Here is a 17,725-nt window from a genome sequence, read left to right as displayed (position 1 = left end):
TCCTGGGCGGAATAGTTGGTAAGGTCCTTGAGACATCCCTCAGAATGCACAACAGGTGACCTATGTCAGGAGAGGGGTTTAGAGAGTAATTTTAGGTGATGGTGGTTCTGCCCTGGGAGAGGCCTGGCACAGGGAATGGAGTGGTGAGTGTGAGTCAAGAGGGGGTCAGTGAAAAGGTGGCTTTAAGGGAAGACTAAGACTAATGACTCTCCTTCCGTGGGTGATACTGCTGCTAACAGGGCCTCTCCTGCTCTCGGGCTTCCCCTCCTGTTCCAGTCTGTACTCTCTCTCTGCTACTGTGGCAGGAACTTCCACTGTCAACCCTCCAAGCCAACACCAGCTCCTGGTGAGGACTGGGCAGGGCTGGTGACCACCACATGTGGGGGACAAGAGACTTCACTGACCTGAGTGCAGCCCCTTTCCGTCAGCCTCGGCACCCCACTGTTAGAGTCGCACATTAACGTAACCTGGATGTAACAGATTTACGATTGATCTCCTGTTCTTTTTTTTTTTGAGGAAGATTAGCCCTGAGCTAACTACTGCCAATCCTCCTCTTTTTGCTGAGGAAGACTGGCCCTGAGCTAACATCCATGGCCATCTTCCTCTACTTTATATGTGGGACGCCTACCATAGCATGGCTTTTGCCAAGAGGTGCCATGTCTGCACCCAGGATCCGAACTGGTGAACCCCGGGCTGCCGAGAAGCGGAACGTGCGAACTTAACCACTGTGCCACTGGGCTGGCCCCGATTTCCTGTTCTTTAAATTCGACAGCAACAGGTTCTGCATATTGTTTTACATCCTGGCCTCGTCTAGAACGAAATGTCCTGTTTTGGTTTCGCGCTTCCACGGTAGAGCTGCAGTCTGTCGTAGATGGGGTGTTAGGTTTGGCAATGTCTTGGCATCCGCCCAAGGTTACGTTCATTTCCTTTGGATGGAATAATTCAAATCTCGCCCGCAGGGAGCACAGTGTTAGGGAAAGTGGGAAGTCAGTGTTAACCCACTGGAAAGAATTTGGATTTGGGTGGAGCCGGCATCTCTCTGTCACCTTTACTGTGATCCTTGGGTCCTCAGATCATGACATGTTGCATACGCAGCAATAGTGTCAGACAGGCCTTTCTTGATGGGAGCATTGTTTCTAAGTGCATCAGTTGTTGGACAAGAGACTAGCTCCGCCCTGCAGAAGCAGCTCTGGCCGTAAACCTCTTGCTACTTTTCCTTGTTCTAAGAGCCTCTCTCAGCCTTGGAGGAGCTCTGTTTGCAGGAGGAGAGATTGCTCCGTGCTTCTTAAGATCATAAAGTACCACCAAGGGAGAAAGAGCTGTCCTGGTAATGCTGTTTCTGAGGGCTGCGCAGGGGCATCTTTTTCTCCTGGCTTCTGTGCTGTGCTGGGTTCCATTATATAAACTTGTTTGTCCATGTTAAGATTTGCTTTTAAAGGAAGACGTGAAACTGGCAAGAATACGATGGTTTTTAAAACATTTAAACTTTTATGAATGAGGACTCATAACGTATCGGGGTAAAAAAGGCAGCAAGTGGGTGTCATTCATTTACAAAACAGGCGAAAGCCAGCTGGTGCTTCTTTACTGTCCATGTGAAAGGTTTTACAAAGCACAGGGATGGGGACCACAGCATTCATATTTGTATGCCAAAACGCAGCACACGAGAAGTGTTCAAAAATGTTTATTGGATGATGGTTTTAAGGGATATTCAACAAGAGAACGTACTTGTGAGCATTTAAGAATTTGCTTAAAAATTGCCTCTAATAATTATAAGGCATTCCTATCTACTTTTCAAAGCAGACCCTTATCACTTCTGCCTACAATACTTTTTAGCTTCTTAGGAGAAAGCTGGGTACTTGCAAGCATATGTAGCAGCATTTTTAGACTAATATGTTAGAATTCAGGGGTACTGAGTACCCTTTTTCTCTCCTAATCTACATCAGTCACATTATAGTAATATTTCCCATCACTGTGAGATACCAGAATTTCCTTTTGTGTTAAAGAGTTGTCTCATTCAGTTTTTGTGGGTTTTTAAAGATACATCCCTTACCTTCTCATTCCTTTCCTAGATCCTCAGGATGTGTGACAGGGACTTTATTTTGCTTCTCTCTTCCCAGGATGCACCCTGCTATTTTATGAGACCTACGGGAAGAATTCCACGGACCAGAGTAGCGCTCCTCGGTGTGCCCTGTTTGCAGAAGACAGCATCGTGCAGTCTGTCCCAGAACATCCCAAGAAGGAAAATGTCTTCTGCCTCAGCAACTCCTTTGGTGATGTCTACCTTTTCCAGGTACTTCCGAGCTTGCCTTCTAAATGTCAGGTTGAGGCGATGACTTGCATCCTATTAGGATGAGAAGAAACAGAATTAAAAGGCACAACTTAGCAGTGGAGTAGAGTAAAGCTTAGAGAGGCTTTGAATTGGGGCATAAGCAAGAGAGTTGGCTTCTGCTAGCTGCCAGGTGGGGTGGGGCCAGGGCAAGTCCAGTCATTCGTACAGCACACGTTTCTCGGATGCCCATGAGGGGCCAAGCTGTGGCCCATGGGATGCTCTTCAGGATACGAAGAGAGAAAAGTCCTTATCTCTCTTCTGGAATAGCTCGTGATCTAGTGGGTGCAAGGTCTGCAATTCCCAGAGTGGAGGCTTTTTAAATGAAGCCTAGAGAATATGGACGGGAGAAGTGTAGGTTCTTCCCCAGAATTCCAGTGGAAGTGAAAGAAGCAGCTTTTCGGGAAGACTCTCCTGGACAAAGGCTATCAGGTCTCATTTTCCTATGGAAGTGGTCTTAGGACGTTAAGATTCAGGTTATCTACCGTTGGGATTCTCAGCAACTTTCTAGCAAGTGAGAGGCCTCAGAGCATGTTGGTGTGGGGTCAGGCGTGGGTGTGAATCCTGGCACTGTTGTTGAGTACCTCTGTCATCTTGGAGCGCTCCCTGAACCCCTCTGAGCTTCGATCCTTTAACTAATAGGACAATAATAGCTTCTGGGATTGCTTTAAGGGTAAATAATATAATGTGCATGCGTCAAGTGCTAAAGAAACTCTAACTATTATTGTTATTATTATTAATTAACTGAAAAGAGGTGGAGGTGATCGCCAGGAAGTGAATTGTGCTTCTGAAATGCCTTCCAGTCCAAACCCAGCACTGCGTGTACACATAATACGGGCTATAGATTATATCCAGCTGGAAAGTTATAGAAAACCCCATAGGTCCTGGGTTCAGGTCTGTGAAAAGTTGGTCCTGGATGGCCCCAGGGACCCTGTAGAACAGCATAGTGTTCTCCTGCTGACTTTGGGAATCCAGAATTCTCTGAAGTGTTCGCTGCAGCAGGATTTCCTGGCACCAGTACCAGGTAAACTCATTGGGCCTCTAGCCTTTACTGCTGTCCCCAAACTGACTTGACTTACAAGAATCAGGGCCTGAGATCTGATTTTCCTTCTCTTAACAGAAAAGCTGCTTAAACCTTCTATGATGCTTTAAAGCAAAGTGATGAATTGATGTTAATCTGAGTTATAGGGCAGGTAAATACATTAGATTCAATCTGCACGGACTTCTTAGGGGCAAGTGTGAAATGAATATTTTATGTTTCGATTCAGGTAAAATATCTTTAGTTTTAAGAAATTTTCCCAGTAGGTCCTATTGTATGATCCCAGAGGTCACTGGAGGATCGACCCCGTGGCTTGAATGTGTGTGGTTATTTCTGGACATCGGGAACTGAAAATGCTTTTCAGCCTGCTTGCCCATTCTGCTTTATTCAAATTTTCTTTATTGTTTTTAAGATAAAATATTTTTCTTATATGAAAATAGTGTATGGTTGTTGTGTTGGAAGTTACTGAAGAGTAGAAAAAGAAAAATCACTATCCTTATTCCCAATGTTAAAAGACAGCTATTTCAGTATTGCTCCCAATGTTTTTTATTGGTATTTTTCATAATTGCATCTATACCATAGATGAAATTTCATAAGCACTTTTCAAAATTTAACATTTTAGCTGTAGTATTTTCTCATTCTGTTAAAATTATGAAGCTAAGCCGCTTTTTAGAGAGGGGTGTAATGTAACACTCAGCCAATATATGCTGAGTTTCTTATTATTCCCTTGTTGTTGGCTTATGGCTTGACTCTAGTTTGTCTTGCCATTGTATTTGGGGCTACATGATTATTTTTGCTCTGCTCTCCATGTTCTCGCAGCCCCTCTGGAGTTGAGGAAGCTGAGAACCTGAGCTGAGTGGTCGTGTGTGTTTTCAAAATTAAACAGTTTTTACAAAGTGAAGGTACTTCTTGGGTTTTACACTTCAAAGCCCAGCCTGCCACTCTGGAGATTACTTTTGTGGTAAAACAGCTCCAAATAGGTTTTTTTCCTCCCACTGTGTTTAGGCCACTAGTCAGACAGACCTGGAAAACTGGGTCACTGCCATACATTCGGCGTGCGCATCCCTTTTTGCAAAGAAGCGTGGGAAAGAGGACACCATTCGGCTACTGAAGAACCAGACCAAAAACCTCATTCAGAAGATAGATATGGACAGCAAGATGAAAAAGATGGCAGAGTTACAGCTGTCCGTGGTGAGCGACCCAAAGAACAGGAAAGCCATAGAAAACCAGGTACTATTTATTTATGTGAGTATTTTCTTCCATTGTTCGTATCAGTCGCAGCAAAAGTCTGAGTTTGAATGCAGACTTTTGTGGCATCGTTAATGTGATCTGCTCTGTAACCTTTGTTTGAGATAGATATGTATATATAGGAACAGATTGTGACCAAATCTTTGTTCCTAATATTGAGTAGTTTCTTCTTGCCTGGCTGATTCTCTCATATAATGTCACTTTCAGAACAAAATATCATAAAACCCCTAGAAGATTGGAGAGTCTAATGTGAAGGATGGCTTTGAAAGGAGTGGTTTGGTCTAACACAGCTGTTCCTAGGTCTGTGGATTCCAAAACCCAGCATTTTTTCTGTTTATAACAGATAAGGTGCTAAGGAAAAGTCTTTCTCTAGTGTAGTTCCAAATTCGTATAACAATTAAACAGTGAGTTTTTGTGCTGTTTGCACTTTAGAGGAGAAGTAGCTTTTTTTAGTATTTATTTTCCTTTGCTCAGACAACCTAAACGCTTAGAGAAATATCAGTGACGTTTCTAGCATCCTTCTCTTCATAAATGCGTGATGAAAGTAACATCTTTGGAACACCAGTTAGGCGGTGGCTTGAAGGGCAGATTGAAGTGGGCAAAGGCATTGGGCAGTGGAATGACGCTGGTCTGCTTGTGCAGTTACAAGGGTCTGGTCCAGAGTGATGCAACAAGAGTTTAACAATTTCTATGGAAAATGTATTCCAGAGTGCATAATTTTCAATAATTCTACAGAATCTTAAAGAGCATATCCTACACTCCTGAACTGAACTGTGCCCCAAACAGAATATGCCACTTATTTAAAGAGTACCTGCTGGCAGACAACAAGCTACAAAATAGATGTAAACAAAGGACTGAAAAGTAAGTTGCAACTGCCAAGGAGAATGTAGGGAGGTGGAAGGGCATTCGGGGTTTGATAAGAACACAGCTGCTGGGAGAAGGGCAGCCTCCAGGACCTCAGCTTGCGCTGTCTCTGCCCTCTGCCTGCTTCCCATTGAGAAGCCGCCCCCTGCTCACATCTGGGAAGAGCTCAGGTCCCGATCTCTCAGCTTCCTGCCTGTGTGGCATGTCAGGATGTGATGCTATGTCAAGGTTACGTGAGAAATCCAAAGCTTGAGGAAGAGGAGAAATGGTTATCCCAGTGTTTCCTCTGTGCCATGTCTCCCTTGTGGTTCTGAATTTCCAGGATCCAATCGCCACCATGCTCTGTCTGTCATCTGAGATGCAACTCATGGATTCAAGTATCTCCGAGTGTTTGGGGCACCCCAAAAATCTCATTCTGATTGTAGAGGGAAAAAGTACAGTTTTAACTTTTACTGGCTTTCTGAGATTTAACTTTGAAGCCATACTTTAATCCTCTTGAAGGGAAACCCAACTTGGAGTTGTCAGGTCCTTATATATTGTCATATGTTTAGGTCCAGGCAGAGAAAAGGGAAATTTGGCAACATTAAGAAGCTCCTGGCTCGAGACCGGCCCGGTGGCACAGCAGTTAAGTGCGCATGTTCCACTTCAGTGGCCCGGGGTTCGCCAGTTCAGATCCCAGGTGCAGACATGGCACCACATGGCACACCATGCTGTGGTAGGCGTCCCACATAGAAAGTAGAGGAAGATGGGCACGGATGTTAGTTGAGGGCCAGTCTTCCTTAGCAAAAAGAGGAGGATTGGTGGCAGATGCTAGCTCAGGGCTAATCTTCCTCAAAAAAAACAAAAAAGAAGCTCCTGCCTCATCTTTTTTTGCCTCCTCTTTCCCTCTTTATGGCCACAAGAAGTCCAAGCAAACAGGTTTTTAAAAATGTTCATTAAGTGTAATTTTATTTCCTTGTCCATTGTTGGTAAATGCTTAATTTATGACGTCACAGTTGGTGCTGTTCTCTGCTTGGGAGGGGGGAATTACTGTCACATAAACCCCTACATGCATCCAAGGGTCTAGGATGGTCAGGTGGCCCGAAGAGAAGCTCTTTTATAGCATTAGGGTAATTATTACTTGGGGCCCATTGTGCATTCTTTGACAGAATCATAACGGCAGTTATTTTAAGCACACCATCCTAATACTGCTAAATTTTCATTTCAGTTCTCCTCTCCCCCCGCCTTGGCCCTCACCCCTTCCCCTAACGCCCCCTCCCTCAGCCACCCCTTCCGCGCACACACTCACCTTCTCATATTACATTTGTGAGTTTCTGGTAAGAAACAATTTGGATTGACCTTTAGAAATTCCACCTGAAAATATTCTCCTCACCATGTAATTTAGTCCTGTTTTCCCAGACGGCTTTGCAGTGGGTGACGTGAATGGCATTTGCTGTGCCCGCCATCCTTAAAGCATTTGCCAGATGGTTGTAAAGGGAGCTGTTTGCTCTTTACTTGCACACACAAAATGTATGAAACATTAAGGAGGGAAACAGGCACATGCTTAGAATTACTTTTATGACATGGCCTTTGTCTAGAGAATGTTATGTGAAGCTACAAAGGCAGAGGTATTTACAAGTCACGACCAATAAGAACATGATGTTCCAAATAGCCCATAAGTGTAGAGAAGTTTTCTCGAAATGACCTTTTAAAAACTTCCTTAAAAGAGCAGAGCTTTATCCACTTACCATTTAAAAATCTCAACTGTTTTACATAAAATAAAATACTTGTTTTATTTATGTAGTGTGCTTTCCCCAAGAGCCTCAGATGTAGTCATTTATACCCTATAATAGCCTAACTTGCAGTCTCCATTACATCATGCAAGATAAAGTCTCTGGAACAGGTTTTCTGTGGCGTACTTGGGTGGAGAAGATCATGGTCAATGGCTTTTCCATATACAAAGACTCTACCACAATAATAACAGCCGAACTTCATACTGTTGTGTGATGACATGCTTTGCTCGAGGAGGACCATCATGTGGTCTTGTCCTAGGGCCTTTCGGGGATTCTGTGGGGCGGGATGACGCAACTTTCATCTGAGCATGTCCACTGCGGAGCAGACCCCGCAGCCAGTCCACATGTTGGATTCCTTTTGAAGTTCTGAGGGAGGAAGAGCTATAAATTAAGTCCAGTTAGTACTTTATTTGCCTGTCTGTTGATTATTTTAAACGCGTAAACAGGAACAAAAATCTCACCGCTCTTAGGGGGTCTTGGCCTCCTCCCGTATGGCTTTCCCAGCATCCTGACGCATTCTGTGCCTTTGTGTGTTTCTCACTTCCCGAGGTTAATTAGGCCTGAGAGGCCGGAGGCAGTGAGGATGGTGGAGATGATACAGAGGGAGGAGCCAGCGCTCGGTCGGTGGGCTTGGGACTGCTCTGGGTTTTGTGAACCATGGGCTTCATTTTAAATATTTACTTAAAGTTTTAAAATCTTGAAGAGGATGGATTGAATTTAGACAATTGGAAACTGTGGTAAAGGGAACAAAAGGAACAAAGCCTTGAGGAGAATATGATATGGGGTGTTTGGGGAATAAAGTATTGGAGAGTAGAGTATTTGCGAAAGGGGTTTGAAGGAGACAAGGTCAGATTATGGAGGTGTTGGGCCAAGACCTGGGTTTCATTCAGCAGACAACGGGGAGAAGGTGGCAGTATTTTGGGCAGAAGATCCACATTCACTTGAGTTCAGTGGGCATTTACTCAGTGAATACTCTGGGCCAGGCTCGTGTGCACAGACGGGGATTCATGAAGATGCTGTCTCGGCCTTCCTGCTGCTCTCACTCTAGCAGGTGGCAGAATGCTGAGGATGCAGTTTCAACATATATGATAAGTTCAGAGCAAATGATGTTCCAGAGTGTTGTGGAAGACTAGCAGGAAGTTTAGCTTCCTAAGTAGTCGTGGAAGACTTCCTGGAGGAGAGAGGTCTGAATTACTTCTTGAAAAATGAGGGGTTAATCAGGAAAGGAATGGAGAAGGGCCTTCCAGCCAAGAGACAGCCTGAGCAACGGCAGAACGCTCTGAAATGAGGCACTACACCCTGGCAGCTTGATTTTTCAGGCACATGATGGGTAGGTGGTGAGAGATGGAAGGATAGTACTGTCTTCTCTCTTCCCTGGATGCCAATTTTGCCTCAGATACATCCTCCGTACAAGGCTAGAGTGGTTTGTGTCTAAAAAGCAAATCTGATCATGTGATTGCCTGGTTTAAAATCCTTTAGTGGCTCCCCACTGCTTACAAGATAAAGTCCTGATAGTCTCTCCCCAGCTTCCCCTTTATCTGGCAACGCCAAACTTCCTGTAGGTTCCACTGCTTTCTTTGAGTTTTTCCTCAAGCAGAACGGACTCACCTAGGCCATGCACCCATGCACAGACGTGCCCCGTGCCCCCTCACCCCTGCGATCAGGCTCACCCCTCCTCATCTGTGACGAAGGATTTAAGGGTTATTTCCTCCAAGCAGCTGCCCGTGACTCCCCTGCCACTCATCCATCAGGGACCCCTGCTATACTCCCCTAATTCTCAGGGTCTCTCTTTATCCCTGCTCTCATCATTTTGTAGTTACCTCCTTGTGTATAAGGTTGCTCTTGGTCTGAAGAACTCCTAAAGGATCCATCATTCTTCCATCTCTGTACGCCTGGTGCTTTGCTCAGGTTGGTGACTGAATGCACCCACGTCCCCTTTCCTCTTTACTGGGGCACATTGGGTTCCTCTCTGTGTCGGTCCCCAGCCCAGCTCCTCCAGCTTTGCTCCCTCAGGCTTCCCTCCTTCATTCCCCAGCTCACAGGCCATCTCTTTTGCCTCCCTCCCCATCCTCGTGGGCCCTTAGTTTATTTCTCAGGTGTCCTCTCTCAGGCCAAGATCATATGTAATTTCACCATAACTCCAGGAGGTAAAGTTGTTGTGCCGCTCATTTGATGGAGGCGTGAATAGACCTGAGAGAGGTTAAGTGAATCTCTAAGGTCACACAGCTGGGAAGTGGCAGAGCTGGGATTTGAACACTGACCTGTGCTCCTCTACTGCCTCTCAATAAGACTTCTGTGAATCAGATTGTGCTTCGCTTGCTAGTTAACCACATAATGAATGGTTTTGTATAAAATAGAAATTAACCCTTAATTTACTTGTGTTCATAACTTGGATTTTTCAGCTCCATCTGATGGAAAGTGTATTTGTTATAAAACAGAGTGGGGGCCGGCCCGTGGCTGAGTGTTTAAGTTCATGTGCTCCGCTTTGGCTGCCTGGGGCTTGCCGGTTCAGATCCTGGGCATGGACCTACACACTGCTCATCAAGCCGTGCTATGGGGGCGTCCCATGTAGAAGAACTAGAATGACCTACAACTAGGATATACAACTATGCACCAGGGCCTTGGGGAGGAAAAAACGGAAGAGGAAGATTGGTAACAGATGTTAGCTCAGGGCCAATCTTCCTCACCAAAAAAAAGCATTAAAAAAAAAAACAGAGTGAATTTTATGGCAAGTGAATTATATCTCAAAGGAAAAAGAAAACAAAACTGATTCTCTAGACCTTAGCTGGTTGTTCTGACTACTAGTTAACCTCAGTGTGATCTATTACTGGATGAGTTCTTTTGAGAAAGGTTTTAGTGCTTGGAAAATATTGCTTGGGAGTTTTCAACTTACTCCACTAAAAAGGAAAAACTAGTTATCTTTTAGGACCAACCTAGTAATGGACAAGTGACCAAATACTGTGATTAAATGACTAAATGGTAGAAAATATTTGTCTAGCAGCATTGGGTGTGGCAGGAAGGTACTTGTCATCTTTTTAGTGTATCACTCATTCATCCGTTATTTTTAGCTTTGGCTTTCCTCTCCTCCTCCCACTCCTCCACAGCAGACCGTAGGCTTTCTGAGCTCATTGAATGAATATAGCTGTATTAGTAATAAAGAGGGAACTTTTGCATTACATTTGTGTCTGTGCTTAAAAATGGGAGTTTTCTTCCTTAATTTTATTGTTAATGATTTTCCCTTTTACAATGAAAGATAATGAAAACCTCCTTAGAGTGAGTTTTTTTCATCCATATCATTTTTATGCTTTGTGCACGGACATCAAAAGAAAGGAAAGCTCAGTGTATATAGAAGTTGAGTTTTTATTTTCATGTCCTGATATTTATCTTAAGAAACAAAGAAATGTCTAGGGACAATTATCGGTATTTAAGGAATTTAGAAAAAAAGGGAAAAAATAGTTTCATTTTATGGGAATTGATTTTGGGCATTTTAGTTTTTGATAATGTTAGAGAAAATCTCCTGAAATTCCATGTTAAATGTGATATCAGATAATATTATTTTAGTTATAAGGATGATGATCATTTAAATTTACTGAGGTAGCTTATGTGCTATTTACAAAACTGTCTTCTATTTCTCCGTTTACATTTTAAAAATGTATTTTTATCTCCTCGTTTATCTCATCTTTTGAGGGATAATTATAAAATTTAGTTTTCTTTTTAGTTAACATTAAATTTGGGCTGAACTTGCACATTAAGGCTGGTAGGAAATGGAAATGCAAAATGTTCGATATGAATAGGGCACCCGAATAAGAGTGTATATTGGCTTGCATCCTTCTATGTAGAACAGCTGGGCATTTGTGGGGAGAAATCAAGTCAACAACTAGATGAAAATGTAAATGACAGTTGCCGTGTAGTTCTTGGATAGTGCCCAGATCCCTGCCTTATGAGTGAAAAGACCTGGCATTCAGGGGCTCCATTTTAAGCACGTGATAGAAGCTTGTCCCCCACATATTGTTCACACCAGGATCAGCTTGGGCCTTTGCTGGTCTGGAAGAGCTAGCTTAGTATGTGACCCTGGTCAAGTCACTTCCCTTCTGGGCCTCAGCCTCCACTGTTGAGAAATGAAGGTGTGGTAATCCTGATTCCCTTGCAAGTTCATTGCAGATGTTGACAGACTTTCTCAATATTGCGAGGTCTGTTTTGAGCTTGTGGATCTGGCCTTTCTGCTTCCCTCTTGCCTTCAAGGAACCCAACCGTCTGAATCCGTGTCCTCACCATGCCTTGACCTACGTATTCTCCCAAATCCTTCTCTACAACTTTGGTGAATCTGTAGAAAGAAAAATCAGATATTTCATTGTTTCTTATCCAACCACAAATCCTCATTTAACTTCTATGACTGGTTCTCTCTGTAAAGAACCACGACTGTAAAACAAAATAAATATTGTCTTTAAATATGGAATAGATGTGAGACTAATGATGGCTTACTCTTCCACAGAGACCTATGGGGATAAATGCTGTGTTAGTCAGGGTTCTCCTGAGAAACAGAACCAATGGGATGTCTGAAAAAATCTATATAAAGAGATTTATTATAAGCAATTGGCTCATGGGATTACGGAGGTGGGTGAGTCCCAAGATCTGCAGAGTGAGTCAGCATGCTGGAGACCCAGGAGAGCTGATGGTGTGGTTCCCATTTGAAGACTGGCAGGCTCGAGACCTAAGATGAGCCGATATTTCAATTCAAGCCAAAAGGCAGGAAAAAAGTCAATATTCCAATTTGAAGGCCATCAGGCAAGAGGAACTCTCCCTTGCTTTGGGGGGCTGGGGCGGTCAGCCTTCTGTTCTGTCCAGGCCTTCAACTGATTGGATAAGGCCCACCAAAATTGTGGAGGGCAGTCTGCTTTACTCAGTCCACCCATCTAAGTGTTACTCCCATCCCAAAACACCCTTATCGAAACACCCAGAATAATGTTTGACCACATAGCTGGGCGCCCCAGGGCCCAGTCAAGTTGACGCATAGGATTAACCATCTCAAAGTGTCAGTCAGGATACGGATAAGAGCATTGTTGAAACAGCGGAGTCATAAAGCCCTTTCTCATTTGCATTTTCTACTCAATTAAATTTGAAAATTACCTCTACAATGTACAATACTGATTGAGATACTAGTTATTTCAAAATGTAATCACGTATGTTAGCCAACTTCTTGACCTTGATGAGATCTGCTTTGGGCTGTTGGGGTCTCCCAGCCCCTTCTTCCCTCCAACAAACCTCAGCTTCTGAATCCGTGTTTTTCCTACGAATTCACCTGTGTGTTGTCCCAAGTGTTGGGTGGAGAGGTCTAGGTGTGTTGAAGATTATCAAAGTGTTTCTGACAAAATTTTAAGATTCCCCGTGTTTAGGATGATGTTTCAGATTGCATCGTTTAGGATGAAACTGCCTTTGCCTTCCAGTGGTGCCTGTGTAGTCACGTAAATACACTGAGTGATGTCTTCAATGTAAACTGCAGAATTAGTGAAAATATAAGAGATTGTCATCTTCCCTGATAATGGTGATTGGCATAGACCTGGATTTTATTTTATTTTATTTTATTGTTTGTCTTTCTAATGCACTGTGGATGGCGTGGGTTTCTTTGTCTTCTGGTATTCAATGACTCATTGGTTTTCTTTCCTCTTATGCCTCCACCCCTAACAGAACCACTAGACAGTGTCTCATAAACTATTTCACCTGGAGCTATAAACGAGGGCTAAGCTTTAATAGATGACCCAATCTAGAAATATCTACGTATTACTAGAGGACAGAAGAGTGCATCTATGATTGTGGATTTTGGGGAATCAGCTAGAGAAGACATTTGTGAGATAGAATGAGAACCTAGTTTGGCTGTGCTTGTAGCTTCTGGTAGATGTCAGTTTATCGTTACATAATACCGATCCCTTCCTTCTGCAGTCAAGAAGTCTCTAGCATGGCAAGACCGGGAAGAGATTTCCAGCTGCAGTTTGAACTGTCTCGTTAGTCTAGAGCAGTGGTTCTCATGAAGGCTGGGCACCTAGGCGTCTTCATTTTTAAGAGCCAACAGGTCAGTCTGGTATTCATTCAAGGCTGACACCAGTAGGCTATGACATCACTAATAAAGGTGTACAGCGACCTTCCTAAGAAATAGATGTGGAGGACGTGGAGCGGGTCTGGGCAGCCCCAGAATTTGTACTGCTTTCCTCTGGGGAGAGACTGAAGGGAGCAGACTGTTAAATGTTGGAGATCCTTCAAAATATCATTTATCCAGGATCGAGAGTTGACCTGGAAAGTTTACTGTGAAAGGCTAGGATCTGCTTGCGTGCTAAACGTGGCAAAACTAGCGGTGCAATTGTTGCAAATGAAATGACGCAAAGATTGTACCGAATCTTTATTACGAACCTTCACTGCAGACCTCCTCTTGAATTCTGAGATTGCTCTCAATGCCATTTGAAGCCCAGCTTTCTGTTCTGCTCCTGAAGCCCTGTGTTGGCAAGTTACTAGAGGCTTTCCTCACTTATTAGTTTATCTTTAAATGAAGGTAATACTTATACATAACATGTCTGTTTTTTTTTCTTGAGGAAGATTGGCCCTGAGCTAACATCTGTTGCCAATCTTCCTTTTTTTCCCCTCCCCAAAGCCCCAGTACATAGTTGTATATCCTAGTTGTAAGTCCTTCTAGTTCTTCTATGTGGGACGCCACCACAGTGTGGCTTGATGAGCGGTGCGTAGGTCTGCACCCAGGATCCAAACCGGCAAACTCCGGGCCACCAAAGCAGAGTGCACGAACTTAACTGCTGTGCCACCAGGCTGGCACCCATAACATGTTTTGACATTCTTGGAAGAAAGGAGAGTAGCCCCCAGAGTTGGCCTGTATTTCTTTACCAACTTATGACTTCAATTTTGAGGATGTGCATAGGAATTTCTGTTGTGTAAATAATTACATACGCTTTAATTTTATTCAGATGTGGACTTGGTGGTTATTCTCTGTTAGACGGAAAACAGGAGTAAAAGCTCTATTTGTCCTTATCCCTGAAGTCCATTTGCTTGTTCTGGTTTTGAGTCATTTGCTCAGAAAGTCCGGAAATGTTAAAGTCCCTGCTGTCATTTCTTCAGCATCTGTGTGCAATTCAGTTAATCTGGCTTAGGATCAGAGGCTGCGAATGTGAAGGAAATGTAACAAAGCGAAATAACTGACTTGCAGTTGTGCATCCTGCCTTAAATCAGCTTGATTTGAAGTGCTGGAGTTCTCCGCAGGTTGTGCTGTTTCGCGTGGCACTGTGTTGGGACCACCGGCTTTGTTTCCTTTCTGACCATCCTGATGAAGTACATTGCCGTCTGCCCCAATGTGTTTTGGCGGGAGGGCGGGAGATGGGGTGAGCAGGGAAGGCTAATTTCAACCAGGCAACACCAGATGAAACACATTTTTCTTTGAAGTTTGTAAAAGGGATCGCATTTTCAACGTGACCCATGAAAACCTCTCATTTTAATTCAAATTACCGCTGTTCTGGCTTAAACAGATCCAGCAATGGGAGCAGAACCTGGAGAAATTTCACATGGATCTCTTCAGGACGCGCTGCTACCTGGCCAGCCTGCAAGGCGGGGAGTTGCCAAACCCGAAGAGCCTCCTTGCTGCTGCCAGCCGCCCCTCCAAGCTGGCCCTCGGCAGGTTGGGCGTCTTGTCGGTTTCCTCTTTCCACGCTCTGGTAAGTTCCCAAGGAGGGCTGTCTCAGCAGTGCTCAGGGAGGACTGAGGATGCTCATCTTTCTGGAGCTTGTTGCCATCAGCTCCGTGACTTAAGCCACTAACTGACCAGGTCCACCCAGGGGCCGGGCACTGGGGGAAGGAGGGTGGGAGGCATCCTGCTACAGAGAGTCCCGGCTTCTCTGCTGCTTAAGTCTGGGAATCTAACTGCTAGTAGAGAGTTATTAAATATTCGCAACTGCATCTGTCTTTCTGTCTGTCCCACCTCGCACAGTCAGGACGGTGGAGCCCCCGAGGAGGAGCAACAATGATGTGGAAAATTAAAGGCTGATTGGGGGCTTTTATCTACTTCAGAGATCCCCACTGGGTTTTCTGAATTCGCTCCTGTGTGGGTGGGTACTCCCAGCTCAGCCTGGGGGGGTCCATGGGTAGTTTGGCCGACCCTGCTGTCCGCCCTGGAGAGATCTGAATGTTGTAACTGAGCTTGTGTTATCCAGATAAGAGATGTCTCGATGATGGATGCATTTCTGGTATGTCAGAAATGCAGTAGTTTTTGGTGCTGGGCAGAACACATTTATAGCAAGCATGGCTTACTTCTGTTAATTCTCTCCATCACCGAAATAATATGCCTTAAGATGTTTTTTTAACTGTGTTTTAAATTAGGTATGTTCTAGAGATGACTCTGCTCTCCGGAAAAGAAAACTCTCACTGACCCAGCGAGGAAGAAACAAGAAGGGCATATTTTCTTCATTAAAAGGGCTGGATACACTGGCAAGAAAAGCAAAGGAGAAAAGACCTTCTATAACTCAGGCGAGTTCCTCAGCATGGGAGGGACAGCAGGCATGGCGGGAAATCCTTGCTCTCCAGCAAATCCTAGATGTTCATCACCCATTAAGGATGACATGAAAGTTGGTTCAGAGGAACGTGGCCTTAGCATGGCCTTTCCCCAAGAGGAAACACCCAAGTTGCTCCCTCTCTTTTTGGCATTCCCAAAGAGGTATTCATACCTTGCTCACATCTACAGAGCCTGGGAACACAGAAATAAGAATGATCAGAAAAAAAGCCACACTTTTCATTGCCTTTAGAGCTAATATTTATTTTTCCCCTAGAGTTTATATTAAAATGCACATTAAAGTTAATAATAGAGTAACAGCACCTAAATTCTATCGATGGTGCCAGACACTTGGCTCACTTAATCTTTGTGACACAAAGTAGGCATTTTGTCATCACATTTTCTAGATGAGGAGACTGAGACCCAGAGAGGTTAAGTCACTTCCTGGTCCCCCCCCCCACCCCCCTTCATGCAGTGGCCGCAGGGCAGGGCTGGGGTTTGATCTACCCAGATACAAAGCCGTGTAACACTGGGCTATTGCTGCTGTTTCTATTCCTAGAGGAAGGGTGGCTGTTTTAACGTTTTTTCGAGTAAAAATAGCCTGAGCACTCATTGTTGAAATGTGGCCCACATGCAGAGAATTGTTCTCAGAACATTCGAATACTCCTATCTGAAGTATTTCCTGATGCTATTAATACAGTAGATGACAATGAATTTTATGTTGCTGATTGATATGTTTTAGGATTACTATTTTTTCAGACTGTTGAAAAGATGAGTTATCACATGATGCTCTGCTCATTTCAGTGAACAGGGAAAATGTTTGCGATTAAGTCCGAAGAAGTTCTTGTTTTTACTTTTAACGGGTTGCCGTTATTCTGATATTCTGTGATTCTGAATATCCTCTGGAAGGGAGGGTCACATTTTCTGGAACTTTGTTTTCTCGTTTTATATGGATATTTATTTGATTGTGTGTAATAGTTTCGTGAATTAGGTGAATAATAGGGATAATATCAACTTCTTTGACCTGTTTGCAACCCTGGAACGATAAAGGCGATGGGAAGTGGGTTGGTTGACTAAAGGGCAGCAGAACCACGTGACACCTCATTTGTGTGGCCACTGGTTTTGTATACTCATACAATCGGAAAGAATATCACATTTTAAAATGGTGGTTCTACTTGTACTTGAGTTACGAAAAGTACTTATTTGTTGGTTATAAATGGAGATGTTTTTCTTCTTTATAGATTGTAGTCAAATATGAATCATTGGATAATGCTGGGCTTATATTTTTGAACTGAATTTCTGTGAAGTATAAATAACATCTTTGAGGCAAATTCTGATTTTAATTGAGAATCAACTCTATATAATTAAATGATAATGATAAATAGCTTGATAACTTGCTTGTTTTTCTTAAATGTTGACATTTAGCTAATTAGGTACAAGCCTAATATGGTCTTTACACCATCATATGTGGTAAATATTCTTAATGTAAGATTTCTTAAGAAACAGAAGAATTTAGTTGAACGTTTTTGTTTTAAAATGATATGAAACTAATTGTAACATTGGTATTTATATAAATGAATGAAGTTGATGTAGTAGGTATCCATAAATGTTTAAATGGCCTATTCTTTAATGTTTATTATTCTACAGAATCTAGAAGATAAGAATTGGAAAAAGTACAGGAAATTATTCCTAGTTCCTCTACCCAAACACAACCACTTTTAATACTTAAGTATATTTCTCCCCAATATTTATTCTATGCACCTTTAAAAAAATAGTTGTATAAGCTCGATTTTGGTGGCTTTGCCAACTCGTCGTTGAACTGTGTTCTGCATCTTCAAAATGTGTACTTCTCCTTTAAAAGCAACATGAGAAAGATCCAGGATGACAAATAATATATGACATCACAGAAAAGTAAAATATGTAACCGTATGGGAAGAACA

General features: G+C 43.3%; 1 protein-coding gene across 6 annotated transcripts in view; it reads left to right on the top strand.

The window, feature by feature from the left end:
- Window positions 1-17,725, top strand: part of TIAM2 (TIAM Rac1 associated GEF 2) — a 234,327-nt gene that overhangs the window by 137,563 nt on the left and 79,039 nt on the right. For all 6 annotated transcript variants that reach the window (XM_070603135.1, XM_070603134.1, XM_070603136.1 and 3 more), the window contains 4 exons: window positions 2,118-2,290; window positions 4,371-4,595; window positions 14,770-14,955; window positions 15,617-15,763. In XM_070603135.1, coding sequence (XP_070459236.1) covers window positions 2,118-2,290; window positions 4,371-4,595; window positions 14,770-14,955; window positions 15,617-15,763 — 731 coding nt within the window. The remainder of the gene's footprint in view (window positions 1-2,117; window positions 2,291-4,370; window positions 4,596-14,769; window positions 14,956-15,616; window positions 15,764-17,725) is intronic.

Source organism: Equus przewalskii, chromosome 32, assembly GCF_037783145.1.
Source record: "Equus przewalskii isolate Varuska chromosome 32, EquPr2, whole genome shotgun sequence".
In the NCBI taxonomy this organism is placed as follows: Eukaryota; Metazoa; Chordata; class Mammalia; order Perissodactyla; family Equidae; genus Equus; species Equus przewalskii.
The sequence above is the reverse complement of the archived record's forward strand: the minus strand, read 5'-3'. Positions and strand labels throughout refer to the sequence as shown.